The 19070-nt window shown below is 45.8% G+C and overlaps 1 protein-coding gene across 1 annotated transcript; it reads right to left on the minus strand.

Annotated features, from left to right (window-relative positions):
* Positions 1-10524: 10524 nt before the first annotated feature.
* Positions 10525-18535, minus strand: R3HDML (R3H domain containing like). The gene is made up of 5 exons (XM_016152457.2): positions 18278-18535; positions 15537-15655; positions 15281-15413; positions 14072-14187; positions 10525-10657 (listed from the first exon to the last, which is right to left on the minus strand). The coding sequence occupies exons 1-5, from the start codon at positions 18533-18535 to the stop codon at positions 10525-10527; spliced, it is 759 nt and encodes a 252-aa protein (XP_016007943.1).
* Between the last annotated feature and the right edge of the window lie 535 nt (positions 18536-19070).

Here is a 19070-nt window from a genome sequence, read left to right on the forward strand (position 1 = left end):
AGCATGTATTCTGTGCTAGTCACTGTGTGAGACATACAAGGCCGAATGAATCATTGAAGTTCTTGACCTCATGGAGTTTATGGTCTAGTGGAGGAGACAGATACTACAATGCCCACCAACTATTTTGATCAGAGTAATTATAGAACTACAAAGCAGAATCCAGTGTCGTGGACACATTGCAAGTCCAGGGGAAGGTCAAGTTCACCCAGTATCACCACACCAAAGATGGGCTCATCAGAGATTGTCATACTAAGAAGGTTCAAAAACAGCAGCTGGGATTTATTGTATGCTTAACCTGTGTCAAACACGATTCTAAGCACACGTGACGCAAACCCAGGCTGTCCTTCACTGCCTCTCCTGAGCTCTGCTTTGTACCATGTTTTCTACTTAGCAGCTTAACTCTATTCTTCAGCTTCTGCAACCTGAGGAAGTTTATTATTATCCCCGTTAGAAGACCCAGGAGAAGGGGTTTGCCTCAAAGCACTTTGTTGTTGCTGATTTTTCTAAATCAGAAAGTGTATCTTTCCCAGAGCCTCCCAGCAGACTTCCCTAGTTCGTTGTACAGAAGAAACATCTGAGGCTCAGAGAGAGGCCACACTGCTAAAAAAAAAAAAAGAAAAGAAAAGGAGATCCAGGATGCTAACCCAGAGTTATTGTACCTGAAAAGCAGGGTCTTTTAGCCACTGTCACATAGTACACACACACACACACACACGCACGCACGCACACACCAGCAAATGCCCCATTTTCCCAGGACAACAGTATTTTTCTTTTCTTTGGTGCATGTTTCAAATCTGGCCATGGGAGCCCTCCTTCCTCTGCCCCGCCATATCTGTAGCTTAGACGAGAGCATCAGCACAGACAAACTGTGTCAGGTCTAGGGGTCATATAATTTTTTTAACTATCTTGGATGTTAGTTTTCTCTTCAGTCCTTGGAGATAATAATAGTATTTATCTGAGAAAACTATTGTGAGAGTAAATAAAGTAATAGGCATAAAACATTCATCTATCCACCCATCCATTTGTCCGTCCATCCATCTGTCCATCCATCCAATCACCCAACCAATGTTTGTTGAATATTTGCTATGTGATGAGCATTACAGATACTGGGATAAAGGGCCACGAGAGGACATCCTACGAAGTGGATAGATCTAAGTCGTGGCGAGAGGCTGTCAGTTTATATTATTATTATATTAACCTTTGGGAGGAGCTCTGTGGAGCCTTCCATTCATCCCTAGTCTAGGCTTGTGGCCCAGGGCTCTCCTTCCCCAGAAGCTGACTGGCCCCTTTGGGAAACAATGAGTCTTCCTCTCGCCACAAGATTAACCAAATCTTGCAATTGTGTTTTAACCTTAGATGAAGCACCTAAGCCATGCCCAGCCCTTTAGCTATTCTATCTCCTCTAATTGCATCACCCTCTGTGAGACAGGTCCTGTTCTCTCCATTTTTATGGATGAAGAAATAGACTCAGAGAGGGGAAGTGACTTGCCCAAGGTCGCACAGCTGGTGTGTGGGATAGATCCCCAGGCTGTTTTTGATTCTTCAGCTTCTGCTAGTCCCTCTGCATCACAGACTCCTGCTTGATGGTAGAGCGAAGAAAGGTCTCCTGGGCTAGACAGGAGACCAGTCCCTGATTCCTTGAGGCCATCTGTCCTCAGCTAATAAGGACACTAAGTAATATGTATTAAGTCCTTATAATGTGTGTTATGCCAAGGGCTTACATCCTTGATCTCCTTTAGTTATCCAAGAAGACCCTAAGATACCCTATCTCAACTTCAGAGAGAAGACAACAGAGGCACAAAAATGTTAACTAATTTATCTAAAGTCATAGAACTAGAACCAACATCTACCGGATTCCAGAGGACAAGCTCCGTGCAAATGTGTGATTTAAGCTGGTTTATAAAATGCATCTAATTTTTAAAAATCTAAAATGTGCAAAATAAATAAAGAAATAAATAAAACAATCTCTTGAAACTCCCTCCTCAGAAACAAAACTCTGTTACTGGTCTCTGTGTCCTTCCAATAATGTTCTATGTAAATATAAACGTGTGTGTACATATATATGCATACATCCGTTTTGTTATCAGAAATGTAATAGGCTATACACAGTCCTTCAGCTTACTTTGTTCACTTAATGTAACGTGGAGGTCCCTTGCTATCTACACACAGATCTACACTTTTTTTTAAAACAATAGGATAGCATTTCATCTTAATGATAAATCGTACTTTATTTACCCATCCTCTGCAGTCAGACATTTGGGTTACAATGTTGAAGTCATCCCCCAAACAAAAGAGCCCAAGCCCTTCTCCGTCAGTAGCACATGCTTCCCTAACCTTGCATCCAAGTTGCACACATTTGGCATGAGATCATTCTCATTTTCCAACGCCCTGCACTGTGCATTGCTTTATACCACTTCCCCTTACTGGATTACCCTGACTTGGTGGCCCTCATCAGAGGGGCCGGCCACTTCTCTCCTTGAGTCCCATCCCACCTAGATCATGACTCAGCTCCACAACCATGCCCAGCAAGGCTCTCTTTGGGCTTTAGTTGGCCCCGAGGCAAAGTGGGGATGATGCTTCGAGCCCCATCCCCTGTGAAATTTTGGAAGTACCCCTGAGACGCATCCCCAGGAAAGCAGTCTTTCTGGGTAGAAAACGAACCAAGCCACTGCACTGGGGCTTCTGCAGCGCCTCCCAGCACGTCCCATACCAAATCCGCCATGCCCCTGTTTGGAAGCTTAGTGAAGCAAGTCACATGCCTCCCCTGGGCTTCCTGCCATTTTAGAGGAGCCCTTATAGGGTCTTCGGTTCCCTCTGAAACACATGGGCCAGGAGCGTCCCACGGTCTCCCAAACTTGACCATGGTCCTGCCCTGTTCAGTCCTCCCACGGTCCCACCCACTGGCCCCACTCACCATAGGGACTCTCCACTGAAGCCCCGAGGGGCGCATTCACACTGACCATGGCCGAGCCCACCCAGCTGGAGACCCGGGGGCATGGAGGAGCCCGGGCCCCACACGCAGCGGCAGTGGGAGCCGGTCCACCAGGAAGGCAGTGAGCACAGCCAGCTGCCACCGCCCGGTTATCTTATTGATTCTTCTAATCACCCAAGGTGGGTGGATACGTTAAAGAGTAACCAGTCTCTTAGGGAACCTGCGGCTGGGGACTGTCACTGTTACCACGGCAACAGCAACCTGGCCAGACCCGAGGTCCACTTGGGCCCCAGTCCTGCACTCGGGTTGGGGAGACCTGCAGCCAGACGTAGGGGACACCAGCTCTTCCCACCCCCAATTTGAGGAAAGGGACTTGCCAGGAAGGGCTAGGGAGGTGAGAGTCCAACCTGGGTTGGGTTTTATGACTCTACACAAATGGGTGTGGCATGAGGTGGGAGGGAGCAGGAGAGGAGACAAGGAGGAGGGTGGAGGACTGTATGTATTGAGCGCCTACTAGATGCTAGGAGCTGTATACAGGCATTGCCATGTTTAAATTCAACCTTGATGAGGCCATTGGGGCACACAGAGGAGGTGCTTGCTTGGAGTCTCACAGTTGGTACATAGAGGGGGTGGAATTATAACTCCCCTTTATCTAACATATACTTATTGAGCGCCTACTGAATACCAAGTCTTGTGCTAGACTCCAGTGGTATAGAAATGAGCAAATCATCCCTGCACTCACGGAACTTACAGACTAACGGAGGAGATGGGATTCAATCAGATAATATTAAATATAGTATTACAAACTGGTGAGTGCTATGAGGGATGGAGAAACTCAGGCCGGCTCCAGGCCCACAGACGAAAAGCACTCTGCCCGTCCCCTCCCCTGGTCCACTAATCTCCTTCCCCATTAAAAAAGTAGCCTACTGTTGAAATCTGCATTCTGGTCTCTGGACGCAGAGCCATCTTGCTTTTTAGCTCTCTCGAATACTAGGCACCTGCTACTTGGCTTTTTAGGAAACAGTCCCATTTCTGTTGTTCCAATGTTGGGTCTCACGGCCTGATTTGGGATAATGAAATCGAGGTCTTCATTATGTTAGAGCTCAAGTGAGAAGCAGTCAACCTTGGGATGCAGGAGAATCAGAACATCCCTGCCCCACCATCATCTTGCAATATGGTTTTCGGTAAATGATCTCATTTCCCTACAGTAACACCTGCCTCGGGCATTGCTCCACTTCTAAGATAGCTAGTTGATGGATTTCCCTCTGTCCCCAGTCTCCTTCTTTCCAGTGCTATTGCTCTGGTCCCCTTTTGATGGACACTGGAATTCTTTCCAGTCCTTTATTCCTTCCATTTTCTCCCTTCTTTTCTACCTGTCCACCTTAAAGCCGCAGCCTATTATCTTAGTTTCTCTGTTACTTCTCTAAGCCTGGATAAATCTAAGTGCCTTGCTTTTTTCATGCCTGTTTGCCAGAAGCCAATCTCTGCTGAGAAAAAAAAAAAATCACCTAGAGGACAGATGAGGGCCGCCATGATTCGTGACCACCAACTCGGTCACATTAGTGACCACGTGGAGCAGAGCGTCTGCCTCAGTCTTTCCTCGCTGCTTTCTATCAGATCTTTATATCAAATCTTTCCTCTCCTCCAAACCTTTTCCATTCTCATCCTTGAAAGGATGAGATTTTACCTTCTCAGAGGAAACAGAAGCCTTAAACCTGGACCTTCCTCAACTCCCCAGCGAAATTCACCTACACTTGCACTTTGCTCACTTCCTTCCATTCCGATTCGCCCGGTCCGCTCCCTACCACTTCCCGCTGCTCAGGAGCCCCACGTGACCATGTATGATTTCTCCTATATATATATTCAACCTCCCCCTCTTTAGACCTTTAAAGTTAATTTTATTGAGGTATAATTTACATGTAATAAAAATGGACCCTTTTTAAGTGCACCAAATGTACACACCCATGTAACTATAACCTTAATCAAGATACAGACATTTCCATCACCCCGGAAAGTTCCCTTTAGTCCTCTGCAATCAATACCCCAGGCACCTCTCACTCCAGGCAACTACTGACATGCTTTCTGTCACTCCAGGTTAGATATGTCTTTTCTGGAATATCAGAAATAGATAAGATGGCATTTATCCTTTTGTCTGGTTTATTTTGTTCAGCATGTTTGTGAGTTTCATCTATGGTCATGTCCTTTTTTCTTGCCAAGTAGTATTCCAGTGGATGGATATACTGGAATTAGTTCATCATTCACCTGGTGACAGATGTTGAGTTGTCTCCAGTTTGGAGCTATTATGAATTAAGCAGGTACGTATATTTATGAACAAGTCTTCATGTGACATATGCTTCATTTCTCTTGGATAAATTTCTAGGAAAGGAATTGCTGGTTGACATGGTATATATATATATGGACACTCCCACTGTTGTTCGGAGTAGCCGTACCATTTTGCATTCCTGCCAGCAAAGCGAGAGAGTTCTTATCTGCTCCACATGTTTACCACCATTTTTTGTTCTCAGTCTTTTTAAGTTTAATCATGTGATGTAATTTTTCTTTTTGCTTTTGTTCGTTTCAAACCAGTTTTATAAATGTAAAAGTAATACATTTGCATGCTAAAAATGAAAGTTATACGAACAGAACATAATGAAAAATAAACCTTCCTCTTACCTTAGATCCCACATTTCATTCCATTAAACTTTTAAACAAATTCTTGTATATATTTCCAGAAGTTATGCATTTATGTACACATATACATTGCTATGAACTGAATTGTGTCCTCCCAAAATTCACATGTTAAAGTCCTAACCCTCCCATTTGTATCTGAAGATAGAACCTTATGGAAGTTATTAAGATTAAATGAGGTCATGAGGGTGGGGTCCTGATCCAATAGGATCAGTGTCTTTATAAGAAGAGATTGGAGAGAGCTTGCTCTCTGCCATATGCTCTCTGCCACATGGTGAGAAGGCGGTTGTCTGCAAGCCAGGAAGGGAGCTCTCACCAGCACCCAACTATACTGCAACCCTGATCTCAGGCTTCCAGCCTCCAAAATCATGAAAAAAAAAAAATTAATGTTGCTCAAGCCACCCAGGCTATGGTATTTTGTTATGGCAGCCTGAGCTGACTAAGACGTACGCACGAATATAAATGCATATAAATACATGGAAACATATTGAACACACTCTTCTGCCATCTGCTTCCCCCACCCCCACCCTTGGTATTTAAGGGTGATCTCCCTACCAGCACGCCTACCTCTTCTCTCGAGTAGCTGTGTAGTATTCCACTGTGTGAATGTCCCATGAGTGATTTTACTGGTGTCCTGTTGCTGGACACTTTGGTCGTTTCCGGGCTTTTGCAATTACAAACGGCGACTGTCTTCATACATGTGTCCTGACCCACATGTAGGGAATATATCTGTAGGACAAGTTTTTAGAAGCAGAATCCTATCAATATTTGAATATACTATAATATCTTTTATTTAAAAAAAAAAACCCACAATAATTTCCTTCCCCATCTCAGCTACTACCTCTGCTCTCTCCTCCCTTCGCAGCTGAACCTTTTAAATAGTGGTCCACACTAGCTCTGTTTTCCCTGCCTACAGCACTGCCTCCTTCAGTCTGGCTCTGATCCCGCCTTGCCGCCCCAAACACACATGCCACTTGGTCTTCATTGGTGAGTTAGAATGACTCCATGCCTCAACATTCAATGGACACTTTACTGGACCCCCAGCAGAATTTGACAGTTGCCTGCTCCTCCTTTCAATAGACTCTTCCCTTAGCATCCATTCTGCAATAGTCTTCCGGTTTCCTTCCTTCTTGGCTATTCTTTTTTTCTCTGTCTCTTGACAGTTCATGATTCTCTTCCTGTCCTTAAATACTAGAGTTACTTGGGACTAAGTTTAGATGTATTTCTTCTTTTCTCAGCCTATTATTCTCTCTTCCCACAATCTCGTTCTTCATTATGATGACTTCGATGGCTATCCTTATACCTGTGAATCTCAACCTAAATCTCTCCTCTGGAGTCCAGATTCATATATCCAACTGCCTCCTAGATATCTCCGCTTATACGTTTCACAGACATCGCAAAGATAATATACCCCTAACTACACTCTGGCTCTTTGCTTCTATTAAAACTCCTCTCCCTATATTCCTCATCTTGATAAAATGGCGCCTTCATCTACTCCATTTCCTATACGACCGACCATTACAAAGACCTCCTGCATTCCACTCCCTAACATCTCAAAAACGTATCCACTTCTCTTTGTTTCCAATACCACTTCCCTGGTTCAAGCCATCCTCATTTCTCACTTGGATTATCAAAATGGTCTTTTTTCCCGGACCCCAGCACACACTCTGACTCTCGTCATATTTTTCGCCATTAATGTAGCCAGAATGATCTTTTCAAATGCAAATATGACATGTCATTCCACTGTTAGAATCTTGCTCCCCTGTTGTCCTCCCCTATTGTCCTCAAGTGAAGCCCCAAGATTGTTCGTGATTTGGCCCTGGCCTCTCTGCTGGTGTCATCTCACTCCCTTTCCCCCAACACCCGGCAGGTCTTCTTTAGCTCCTGATCTTGCCACCTGCTCTTTTCCTCAGCTTTCTACCCATTTGTCATCACTGCCTCAGAGACTGACCAGCTTCTCTTCTTCATCCAAAAACATCCCCCTACAGGAAGACCTATGCGATGCTTTTGCACTTCCCTGTTCTTCTCCCAAGTACCATTTCCTCCTGTCATAATAGTGTATCTGTACCCATCTTCTATTTCATGCTTGACTGTCCCACTAGAATTACAAGCTCTTGGAATACAGGAACACTACAGATTTCAGGGGTTGACAGACTTTCTGTAAAGGGTCCGTTAGGAAATATTTCAGGCTTGGCAAGACATCGTCTTTCACAACTACTCATGTCTGCTGTGAAAGCATGAAAGCAGCCATAGAACATATAGAAAGAAATAGGCATGACTGAGTTCCAATAAAACTTTATTTACAAAAACAGGTTGTGAGTGAAATTTGGCTTTTGAACCGTAGCTTGCCCATCCCTGATCTATATTAATGACCGCTGTGCTCGGAGGTGACAATTTTATAGCACTCACTATGTGCAAGGCACTGTTCTAAGTGGTCACCATATATTCATTCATTTCATGTTTTGAATGACTTCATGAGGCAGATACTATGAGTGTCCCCATTTGCAGATGAGACTGAGAGCTCACAGTAACTTACCCAAGTCCACCCAGCCACTAAGTTACATTTGTACTGAGGCAGTATGGCTCCAGAGTCTATGCTCCTAACCCTTTTGGTTGGTGAATGAATGAACGAACAGACGAGTGACCAAATGAGACTGGGGTATGAAAGTCTTCAAAAAGTATAAAATACTACAGAGGTTGGAAAGTTGTTGCTACTGATTTCTTGCAAGAAAAGTCCCCCTTCAGTTGGAACTGAGCTTAACAAGCCAGGATGCTAAATGCAACTCCTTTCGCCGGGGTCTTCACCCCCAGGTCTGCGTGTCTAAGGCGTGACCGGCAAGAGCAGGCACAAAAGCATTGTCCTTTTGTCATGGGCTCTCCTCAAAGGCACTATCAGGAATGGGGAACCCAGGTGGTCATCTGGAACGCCTACCCTACGATACCTTTTTTTTTCTTAATCGTCTCTACCTTTGTTCAATCCCTGAGTTTCTCCCTTATCAGGTAAGAGGCAGGAGAGTGAACAGATTAAGACAGCGGGCTTTTGAGTCTTATCGAGCAGATTCAAATCCAGCTTTCTCAGCCTCATTTTTTATGTCTGTAAAACGGGGATAGGAACAGTACCTATCACTTAAGATAGCTATGGCACTTCAATGAGATTGAGTGTCCTAAGTAGCACGCAAATGCCCGTCACTGTTATTTTCCTTATCCTGGTACTCAGGACACAGGAAGGCAAAGTGAACGGTCAAAACAACACAAGATTTGGAGTCAGATGAAACTGAATCCCATGTCTGTTCTTTATTAGCTATGTGACCTCATGCACATCATTTAATTCCGGGGGTCACATACCACTTAAATTTCCAGAACATTTGGGAAATCGATATAGGGTTGGCAAACCTTTTTTCCCCCAAATAAGGACATTAATAATTTTCTTTAAAACCTAACATTTAGTATCATCATTGTTATATAAATGAAAGAACAGTTTAATGCCCCCTCTCAAAAGAAAGTAGGAAGGATATACGAGAATAACGAACTCAAAGCAGTGTCCTGGTTTCTCTTGTTTCACTTATTTCCAGCATTTGGAAAGGGGCACTCAGTCTAAGCTTCATTTTCTCATCTGTAAAATGGGATAATAATACATACACATGCACGCCCGGTCTAGCTGATGTGCCTGGAGCAAAGTAGGGGCTGGTGAGGGGGCTGTTAGCCCCCTTCCCTGGTTGTCTTCTCACTCCATCTCCCCCTACTAATTCTGTTCTCTCCCCTTTGACCCTCCTGGGAGCTGAGAGAGGGAGGGACCAGAAAGAGATACTGCAGGGATCTCAAAGGACTTTATTGGGGGCAGGGGTAGTGGTGGTGGTGGTGATGTTGACATGCCCAGGTTGTGGTCTAGGAATGACCAAAAGAGAAGAAAATTCACTCCTTCTGGAAAAATGTAGGCACTCTGGGGAAAGTGGCCTGTTTTCATCCGCCAGGTAGGGAGTGAGCCCCAGCTGGAGGGCAAGGTCTGAGGGAGAAATTTTACTATCTCTGGAGACAAAAGGACTTTTGTGTGTTAATGGTGTCTGGGTGGGGCGGGGTAGGGAAAGGGGAAATGGTTAAAGGGAATGAGAATGAGATTCTACAGGAGAAAGAAAGAGCAAGAGAGACAGAGATAGGACTGGCGAGTAGATGAAAGGGAGAAACCGAAGCAGAGAGAGTGAAAGTGGAAAAATACAGGCCTCGAAAGAGAGCGTTGCCTTGGGCCAGAAAGACTTTGGTTTTCGCCTCTCAGTCCTGAGTGCTCGGAGAGGTGTCTGAAGAGGTGCCCGAGCCTGAGCTCCGACCTGGGTGCCTTCGCAGCTCTCTGTGAGTCAGACCCCTTCGCTGAGCCTCAGCGTACCCATCTGTGAAAGGGGCCCTGGGCCCTATGGTGTCTCCAGTAACACGAAATAGGAGTGAGGTGTCCACAAGCTAGTTTCAATTAATTTTTACAAGCTGGGACCGGAAATGTTCCCTACTCAGGGGTCCTCAAAGGCTGCCCAGAGCTGGTTGGCTATGGTTAGATGAATGAAGGTGGGTTGCTGCTAAAGGGTATTCAATAAATGTCTTTTATTGGATGGACAAAGACGTGTAAGTTTGGGGCCTGAGAGTTAAACATTGCTGCTCTGGCTCTCTGAGGACTGAGTCAGTTGAAGACATAGGACTCTTTCCTGTAAAGCAGAAAAAGAAAGATGCGACTGAGGAAAGGAGAAAGGTGGCGAGGTCGTTTTCTTCTGGTACACGCCAGACATTTAGAAAATGGAATCAGAAGGGGGAAATCAGATCAGCGGAGTGAGCCCAACTCATGTCTTTAAAAAGAAAGAATTATTCCTTGGCCTGGTCTTTGGGGAGGGACCCTTGGAGGCCCATCAGAGCCCAGGGAAAATTCAGAACCACAGGAGCTTGTTGGATTTGGACCCAGAGAAACACATGTTGTTATTACAGTTGCCTTGGTAACTGGGGGGGCAAGCGGAACACGGCCTCCCCATCTTGTACGGTGCCTCACCAATCCAGTTGCCCCTGGAAGAGAAAAGGTCCCAGAAACGTGGGGTCAGGGGACAGAGGAGACCGAACAACCCTCACAAGTTTCCAGATCTCAGCAGCACCGCTGACTGCCCATGCGTCCTTGGGCAAGTCATCTCTGCAAGCCTCGGTTTCTTCGACTGTCAGACCAAGAGACGACTTCCCCCCAGCACAGGGATGTGGTGAAAATGAAATAACAGAGCCACGTGCGCATGCACCCAGCACCATGCCCAGCAAATAAGTGACTCCCCAGCAAGGATTAATTTTCTTATTCCTTTCGCCCTACCCTTCACCCAGACTCAGACAGATCTAAGTTCTAGTCCTGGTCCTGGATTCTGCCACCTGCGAGTTGGTGACGGAATAAACCACCTCATTTCTTGAGCCTTGATTTTATTCTCTGAATAAAACAAACGAATAAAATGGCGTCTGTAAAAATTATGTGAAAACACTTTGTAACCTATAAGAGTACTACCACACAAATGAGAGCTCAAATAATTAATTAGACGGTGAGTGTAATTTAATCATGGGAGGTGGGAGGGGTGACATGCCCCTGAAGCCTTGTCAGGGTCACCGCTGTTTATTTCTTAAACAGCCTTATGCCAAACCCATCCTACCAGCTCCTGAGTTAACCCTTTCAACGGGACCCGGTCTTTGGGGGGAAGGGGAATAGGGAGCTATTGCTTAATGGGTACCGAGTTTCTCTTTGGGGTGAGAAAAAAGTTTTGGAAATCGTGGTGGTGGTTGCACAACATTGTGAATGTTATACACTTAAAACTAGTTGAAATGGCAAATTTTATGCTATATGTGTTTTACCACAATTTAAAAAAGTTATTAATGTAATATACCAAGACCCATTGAACTGTACACTTCCAATGGGTGAGCCATATGGTATATGAATTGTATCTCAATAAAGGTCGTTAAAAAAAAAAAAAAAAGAAGAACACCACACACCACCTTCTCCTGCTCAAGAACTTTCGGTGGCTTCCCATTGCCTAGGCACGGCTAGCGAATTTTTTATTTTGGAAAGGACCAGATGATAAATATTTTAGGCTTTGTGGACCAGATGTCTCTCTCGCATGAAAGCTGCCATAGACAGTATTAAGTGAATGGTGCAGCTGTGTTTCAATGAAATTTTATTTACAAAAACAGACAGCAGGCTGGATTTTGCTATGGGCTGTAGTTTGCCAGGCCTTGGCTTACAGAATCGCATCCACAGCTTTTGGTCAAGGCAGCTCAGGATGCCCCAGCCGCACGTGGCTCCAGCTTACACACTTGACCTTCCCACAACTCTCCCTTGTAGCCCAGATCACTGATTTCTCTTCTTCTCCCTCTTTCTCCTCTAAAGGTCTAAAATCAGACCCTTAGCTCTTTCTTGCTTGCGCCTGCCTAATAGTCTCGCTATTGGCCCACAGTGTGAATTATCTTTGCAAGTCCTGGTTTTCCCACACTTAAAACGAACACTATTCATGGGCAGAAACGGAATCTTTTTTTCTCCAAAAGTGATTGTTGAGTGACTACCAGTAAAGTCAGCCAAAGAGCTTAGAAAAGTCTGCATTTCTGGTTTCAGATGGGACTCATTCATTCATTCATGCATTCGACACCTCCAGAGCACCTATTGGGCATCAGGATTTGTGCCAGATGCTGTAAGCATACAGTTTTCAAAAAGTCTCCCTGAAATTTGGGGGTGGGGAGAGTGGGTGGTAGAGACACCAGGAGGGATGGGATCAGAGTAGTTTCTTTTCATTTAATTTAAAACTTGGAAAAATGTTCTACTGCTTAAAAGACCAAAGGGTTGACATCACTGTAGTAGATGGATATGTATAGAAATGAATAAGGTCTATTTCCCACTCCTGAAGACTTTATAACCTAGTTATAATCACGGCCAAGATTTATTTACCAGGTAGTATAGACAACAATGCACTATGAGCCTCTGTGAGCCAGGCAATATTAGCTCTATTTTAAAGGAAGAGATAACATGATTTACCCAAAGTCATCAGCGTGCCCTTGGCAGAGCTGGGAATCCAACTTGGGTCTGGTAATGACAATAAGAACCAACACTTCCTCCGAATTTCTTATGAGCCTGGTGGGGGTCAAGGGGCAGGGGGCGTGTTGCCTGGGTCAGCTCGCTTAATTCTCTTAACAATTCTGTGAGTGGAATATGCACCCATTTTGCAGATGAAGAAACAGTTAAATTACAATGCAAACTCTGACAGTCTTGATGCCAGAGTCTAAATATCTTAACAACTATACTGTTAATACTTAATGACGCAGAAACTCAACATATCAGCAAACAAACTGGAACAATCCTTTAAGCTGTTTGTAACGAAATTTGGTTGTTGCAGTTTTCTTGTCTAACAAAGCGAGGCTACAATATGGTACTTTGTCAATAGGTGTCACCGTCTAACAAAAAAATGGGGAATTAATGCTTAGACTACCAGTGACTTCCAGACCATCAGCATAGAGTCAGTAGACAAAACATGAGACTTGGAATCAAAAGTCTTGTGTGTCAAACAGCTCTGCTACTTATTAGCTCTGTGACGTTTGGTAAATCACCAAAAGATACCTCTCTGATCCTCGATTTCTGAATCTGTAAAAAAGAAAAATTTTTTCCAAGTGTCTCTCCCCTTTTCCTCCTTTCTTTCCCTCTTTCATATCTTCGATGAGGTAATGAGGTGAAAGTATTTTTGTAAATGATCAAGGATTACATGAGAGTAAAAGGTGGCCATCATTATGTAATTTTGAAATCTAAATGTCGTGTTTACTTAGCATTGTTCTGGTTTCTGTATGAGGACCTGTAATGGTTTGCAAGTTGTGTACTGTTTGTTGGATGGGAACTTCCATCTCCCTTTCTCCATGTTTCCAAGAAACGCGAGTGTGAAGGCCACGTCTGTATGACCTCTCTCCCACCAAGCTGACTGGAGAGTCTGGAAGGGTCTGATTAGCTGAACGTGCTATCTATCCTTCCTTTCCTTTGGGATCTGCCTACCTGCAGGGAACATGTGTTCTTGGTTGTTCTATTTCTCGTGGTAAGCTTAGAGGGCACTCACTGCCGTTATAGGAAGAGGCCTGTGGTCGTCCAGTGCTGTTTGTCAGTGGATATGCAGGTCTAATTCAATCTTGAGGTATTTGCAAGCCTGCTTGGCTGGCAAATGTAAGACAGATTCCCCACTATTGACTTCATCAGTGAGACTGCCTGTTCTCCTGCCTCAGCCCTTTATCTCCCAGTTGATTCTGAAACTTGGGCAAAGGAAAATGATCATTAATAGACTCTGAAACTACCCACATATACAGTTACTTAAAATGGAGAAAGGCGAGGTGTCCTCTTCTTTGAATCCTGCTGAATTCTGCCCACTCCACCTCACAGTCCACCCTCCTGCCCCAGAGCCCCTTCTGACTGAGCGCTGCACTTACTTGATGGCGTAGTTGCAGACCAGGTACACCGCCTGGTGCCAAGTGCTGCCCCAGACACTGATGCTGCCGCAGGTGTGGATGGCACAGCCCAGCCGATTGGAGGATGCCCACACCATCTGGGGAGGGACAAAGACAGGGAAGCCGTGAGAAGGAGTCAGTGGGACCCAGGATCCTTGGGGTTGGGAGTCTCCCAGACTTCCTTCAGGATGGGTGCGTTCAGTGAGGTCTACCTTCTCAAGGTGAGGGGGCTGGAAGCATATTGTACTATCGTGTTTCTCAAACTTTGTTTTCTCCTACAACCAACAGTAAGGAAAATTTTTCATAATGTTACCCTGTGCACAGACACACATGTACACGAAATTGGAACAAAAATTTTATGAACCAATATTTAATTTTATCATGTGTGAAATATGCTAATATTTTTTGTACTGTTCTATTAGGTTTTTGTCTTTTCTTTTTTCCTAGTGACCACTGTTTGAAAAGTGTTTTTTGTGTCGGAGGTTAAAATGCAAACTTGGGAGTTAAACAGTCTCGGGTCAGAATCTCAGTATTACTAGCTGTGTTAATTTCACCAAATCGCTTAACCACTCTGTGCCTTGGTTTCTTCTTTGGTAAAGTGGAGGTAACGATACCTCACAGGATATTAGGAAGAACATTTGATTTAGGCCTCACACTTCCTAGAGGGTCTCAAATTTAGATTTTTGACATTAACTCCAAAAGAGTCATAGAAAGACCAACAGGACTAAAATAAAATATTTGTCATACAATTAGAAGTTTCCGTCCTATTTCTTGCATCGTATTTTTTATGTGTGATAAGTATTAATATATTCAACATTAGCACTCAAAATATACTGTGATTTTGTTACCATATTTCGGCATGTCTTTTTAAGATAGTAGAAGCCTTAGAAAACAGAACATACTAGCAAATGTTAGGACCTATTAAATTGAGAAGCATTCTTGAACTTGTCCTACAGCTCCATTTTGGGGTCAAAAAAAAAAAATTTGTCATCCCACCTCTGACTCTCAAAACCAGATTCAGGTCAGCTCAACTCGACATACATACAACTTTCCAGGAACATGCTTATTATGTAAAAGCGCATCCGCAGGGGGCTCTGTTTTATTTGTAACTTCTGTTCCGCCACATTCTTTTTCTCCCAAAGGGACCAAGATTTGCTCTCCCATCAGTCCTTCGTCCGGACAAAGGGGTACCTGGGTGTAGTGGGAGCAGACAGGGCCACTGCAGTGCCAGGGGCAGTGTGGGTTACAGTCTTTTGGGGCCGGAAACAAGTAATGTCGCTTCTCCTCAGACCAAGACTTCACGAGATCCACCACTGAGCGGTACCTGGGGAGGCAGAGGAGACGGAAGATGCTGGGCGGAAGAAAGGAAACGCCGCTCTGCCACCGACCTGCTTGGTGACCTCGTCGAATGACTGACTGAGTAACGGAAGGGCAGAGGGTCACTCACCGGCCAGAATGGATGGCGAGATTCTGTCCCACGTATCTCATCAGCTGTGAGGGCCCGTGGGCCCAGATGCACTGGGTGGCCCAGGCCTTGGCAGACCTGGCCAGCCGCTCGTCCCAGACCTGCACAAACAAAGGCCATGAAATTCCCCAGGGGAACGACCACCACCATCACAACAGGGCCCAGAGATACACGTTTACCTGGTGCCGGTACTCCCGAACCCTGAAACGAATCCACTTGACAGCTTAGGGAACTGAGGCTCAGAAAAGGCCCATGACTTCAAGGTCAACGGCAAGTCCACATCAGAGCCAAGATACACACCCAGGTCTCTGGCTCCTAGTTTGATGTCCTTACCCCCTCACTAGACTTCAAGCTTGGGGCTGTGCTGTGAGCAGAGTCCTGGGGTTTTGATCCAGGAGTTCTCAGCAGTTCCTAGGAGTGGCCGAGCCCAGGGTGATGAGAAGATAACTAATTTTATTATATCTTAATTTTTTTTTTACCTTACTTATTGTATTTTTAAAATGAACTTAACATTAAAAGTATTTCATTCAAAAGTTCTTTTTGAATAATGAAGACATGCACACGTTTAACACGTAAGATGTCCAAAGGAGAAAAAGTGGAAAGTCTCTCATCTCTATCCTCCTCCACCTGTCCCTGAAGTCACTGGTCCCCTACAGGGTGTGAGGAGTTAGTGGTGAGAGATGAGGTTGGAAAGAGAGCTTGGTGGGAACAGATCACTTCAGGCTTAACTTTGCTGAGTTTCTTAACTATCACTGAGCTTCCTGTGCTCTCTTCCAGAAATATTCTACACCTGTACAAGCATATATGGCTATATCTATATGTATGTGCACACATATATAATATATGCACATATGTGGTTTTCACATATAACTACATATGTATAATAATATATAATATGTGTATACATGTTACACAGACATGCAGACATTCTGTTTGGTGTTTCTCTCTCTCTCTCTCTCTCTCTTTTTTTTTTTTTTGGTACCTTTCTCTTTTCACGTAACAAGGTAGGTTATCTTAGTGATTATTCCGCATCTGTATATTGAGAGCACCCTTCTCATCCTTCGCAACACATTCATAATTTTCCAATGCATGGATGCCCCAAGTTTTATAACCTGAAAAAAGCTTCACTTAAAAAAGTGCTAGTTCCGCTCTAGCTCTGACTTCCTGGGGTTCCCTAAGACATTAGTTGTTTGCTCAGCAGATATTGAGCAGCATCGCTAGGCACCAAGGACTCGGTCTAGCAAGGATATGATACGTGAGTCAGTCAATCGTTACAATCCCTGCAGGTGTGAGAACAAGAAACAGAGGGCTGGAACTTTCCTGGGGCTGTGGGAGAGAAAGGACTCCTTGAGCAAGGGTATTTGTCTTGCGGACAGAAGCCAGCTAGTGAAGAAGAAATGGAGGTGCCAAAAGAGGGGTGCAAACACCTCCCTAGGGTTGTCTGACTCATAGTCACTGACCCTCCACAAGGTCCCTGGTGAGACATCTAGCTGTCTCTGCTCCACACTGAATGCCACACGTAATTAAACACCTGTTGGAGTGAGTGCCTCGCAAATACAACTGGTGCTCAATAAATGTGTCATTTGTTTGAAAATGGAGGGCCTTCTTTCTATGTGTCGGTTGCTGCATTAATAAATGAATGAGTCAGTCAATGAACAAATAACTGTTCCCCCACCTCTAGCGGTCTCCCAACACCTTATCGCTGCCTGACATTATAATCTATATACATTTTGTCGTTGATGTTTGTTTTCTATCATCCCCACCAAAATGTACACTCCTCGCGGGAAGGGCTGTCGTGCATCCTGTTCTGGGCACTGTCCGCCGGGCTTAGCATGCTGCCTGGCTCTAAGCAGTGTTAGCATGTAAGTAAACGGACACTTTGCAAAAGAATTTTTTCAGGCTGTTGAGTAGCAAGTCCTAGAGGAGCGGGACTGGCAATGTCTTCCTCTCAAGAAATCTATGGGTGAGCTAGACGCTTCTCTCCCCAAGGCTGGTTTGGGACAATGGTGCTTGAGGAGGAGCTGTGATAGAGAAAGCTCCCCTCCTTCACCCTGGCTGCTGGGAGGCTGGGGTGACAGCCGCCGGCCCTGCCTCTTTGAAGGCGGACATCCCAGCTTCCCCTGATGGCCGGAGTGCCGGTTTTCCTCAGCAGGAGACCCCCAGCTCCCAGCCCCCCAAGACTCTAAACTCTGCCTCTCTGTCTTGCTGAAGATGGTCTGGTGTGTCCATCACACCCCTGGGGCAAGGAGATGTTAGCAAGGAAAGCTCCAGATCCCCAGTGGGGAGGCCACAGTTCTTGGGCAGGGTATTGTGTTGGTTAAGGCCACAGCCTTTAGCAGCAGGCAGACCTGGGTTGGAATCCTAACTGGGTGACCTTGGGCAAATTAACTCTATGCATCTCAATCTCTTTATTTGGAAAATGAGGAGAATCACTCCCACCTTGAGGAGGAGGCGTGTCCTCAGGGTTCTATGAAGTGCCTGGCACACAGTAGGTGCTCCATAAGTAGCAGTCCTCTGTCCCTGACTCCCCGGAGGACCTGTGCAATTGCCTTAGTGTCCTTATGTTTAAAACAGGCAGACTAATTCCTGCCCTTTCCATGGGGTCCAGACAACCCAGATACTGGCTAGTAAGGCCAGGCTGGTGAATGGTCCAGCCCTTCCAGGACTCATTGAGACAAGTGGCATTTGCTGGAAGGGGCACTGGGTGGGGCATGGAGACTCACCATGTACTCCATGTTGGCCGCAGGCGGGTGCACGCTGGCCCTGATGTGGTTGTGATAATCCAGCAAGGCACTCATGTCCCGGGCAGAGATGTAGCGCTTCCGCCGGTAGCGGGCCACCCCCAAGTCACTCGGGGGCCACACGGCTGTACCCTCGGTCCGGGCTGGTGCCAAGGTGGCATTGGGCATTAAGGTGTTGACTGTCTGGCCCGCCCAGAAGAGCAGGCCTGCCAGGCCCACCGCGCCGGGCAGCAGGGGCATAGCTGGCTGGAGGGGTCGCGTCCGCCTCGTGCAGTAAGAGCCGGCTGCCTGGAGGGGGTGGGCATGAGGGCGCCAACCCTGAGTGTTTTCGAGCATCGCCACCCATAGGATGCTAACCCTGGGAACTTGGCAAAGGTCTCCTAGCTCAGCTCTGGTCCAGGCGCCCAACACCTCATCCTTCCCACCCCAGTGGACGGCGGAGTAGATCGGGCGACAGAAAGAAATGCACGGACAATGGCCAATCTGGACCGGGACCTGGGGTGAGATGGGGTTACCGCTTCGAAGCCAGGGCCCCAGCCCACCAGCCCAGGAGGCAGACCGCAGTCCTCCCCAGCCTGGACACCCTCTGCACCCGCCCCGCTCAGAGTGGGCTCCTTCAGGGGCCTCGGACGGGCAGGGCCAACTTTCCCCAAGGCTTAGTGAGGGCGCTCTCATCCCCGAGCTGCTGCACATTCAAGATTGGGAGCACGACACAGAAAGAGCCAGACAGCGGAGAATGAAAGAGGTAGAGAGAAAGAAAAATGAGAAACAGAGA

This window comes from Rousettus aegyptiacus, unplaced genomic scaffold (genome assembly GCF_014176215.1).
Source record: "Rousettus aegyptiacus isolate mRouAeg1 unplaced genomic scaffold, mRouAeg1.p scaffold_m13_p_12, whole genome shotgun sequence".
NCBI classification, from domain to species: domain Eukaryota; kingdom Metazoa; phylum Chordata; class Mammalia; order Chiroptera; family Pteropodidae; genus Rousettus; species Rousettus aegyptiacus.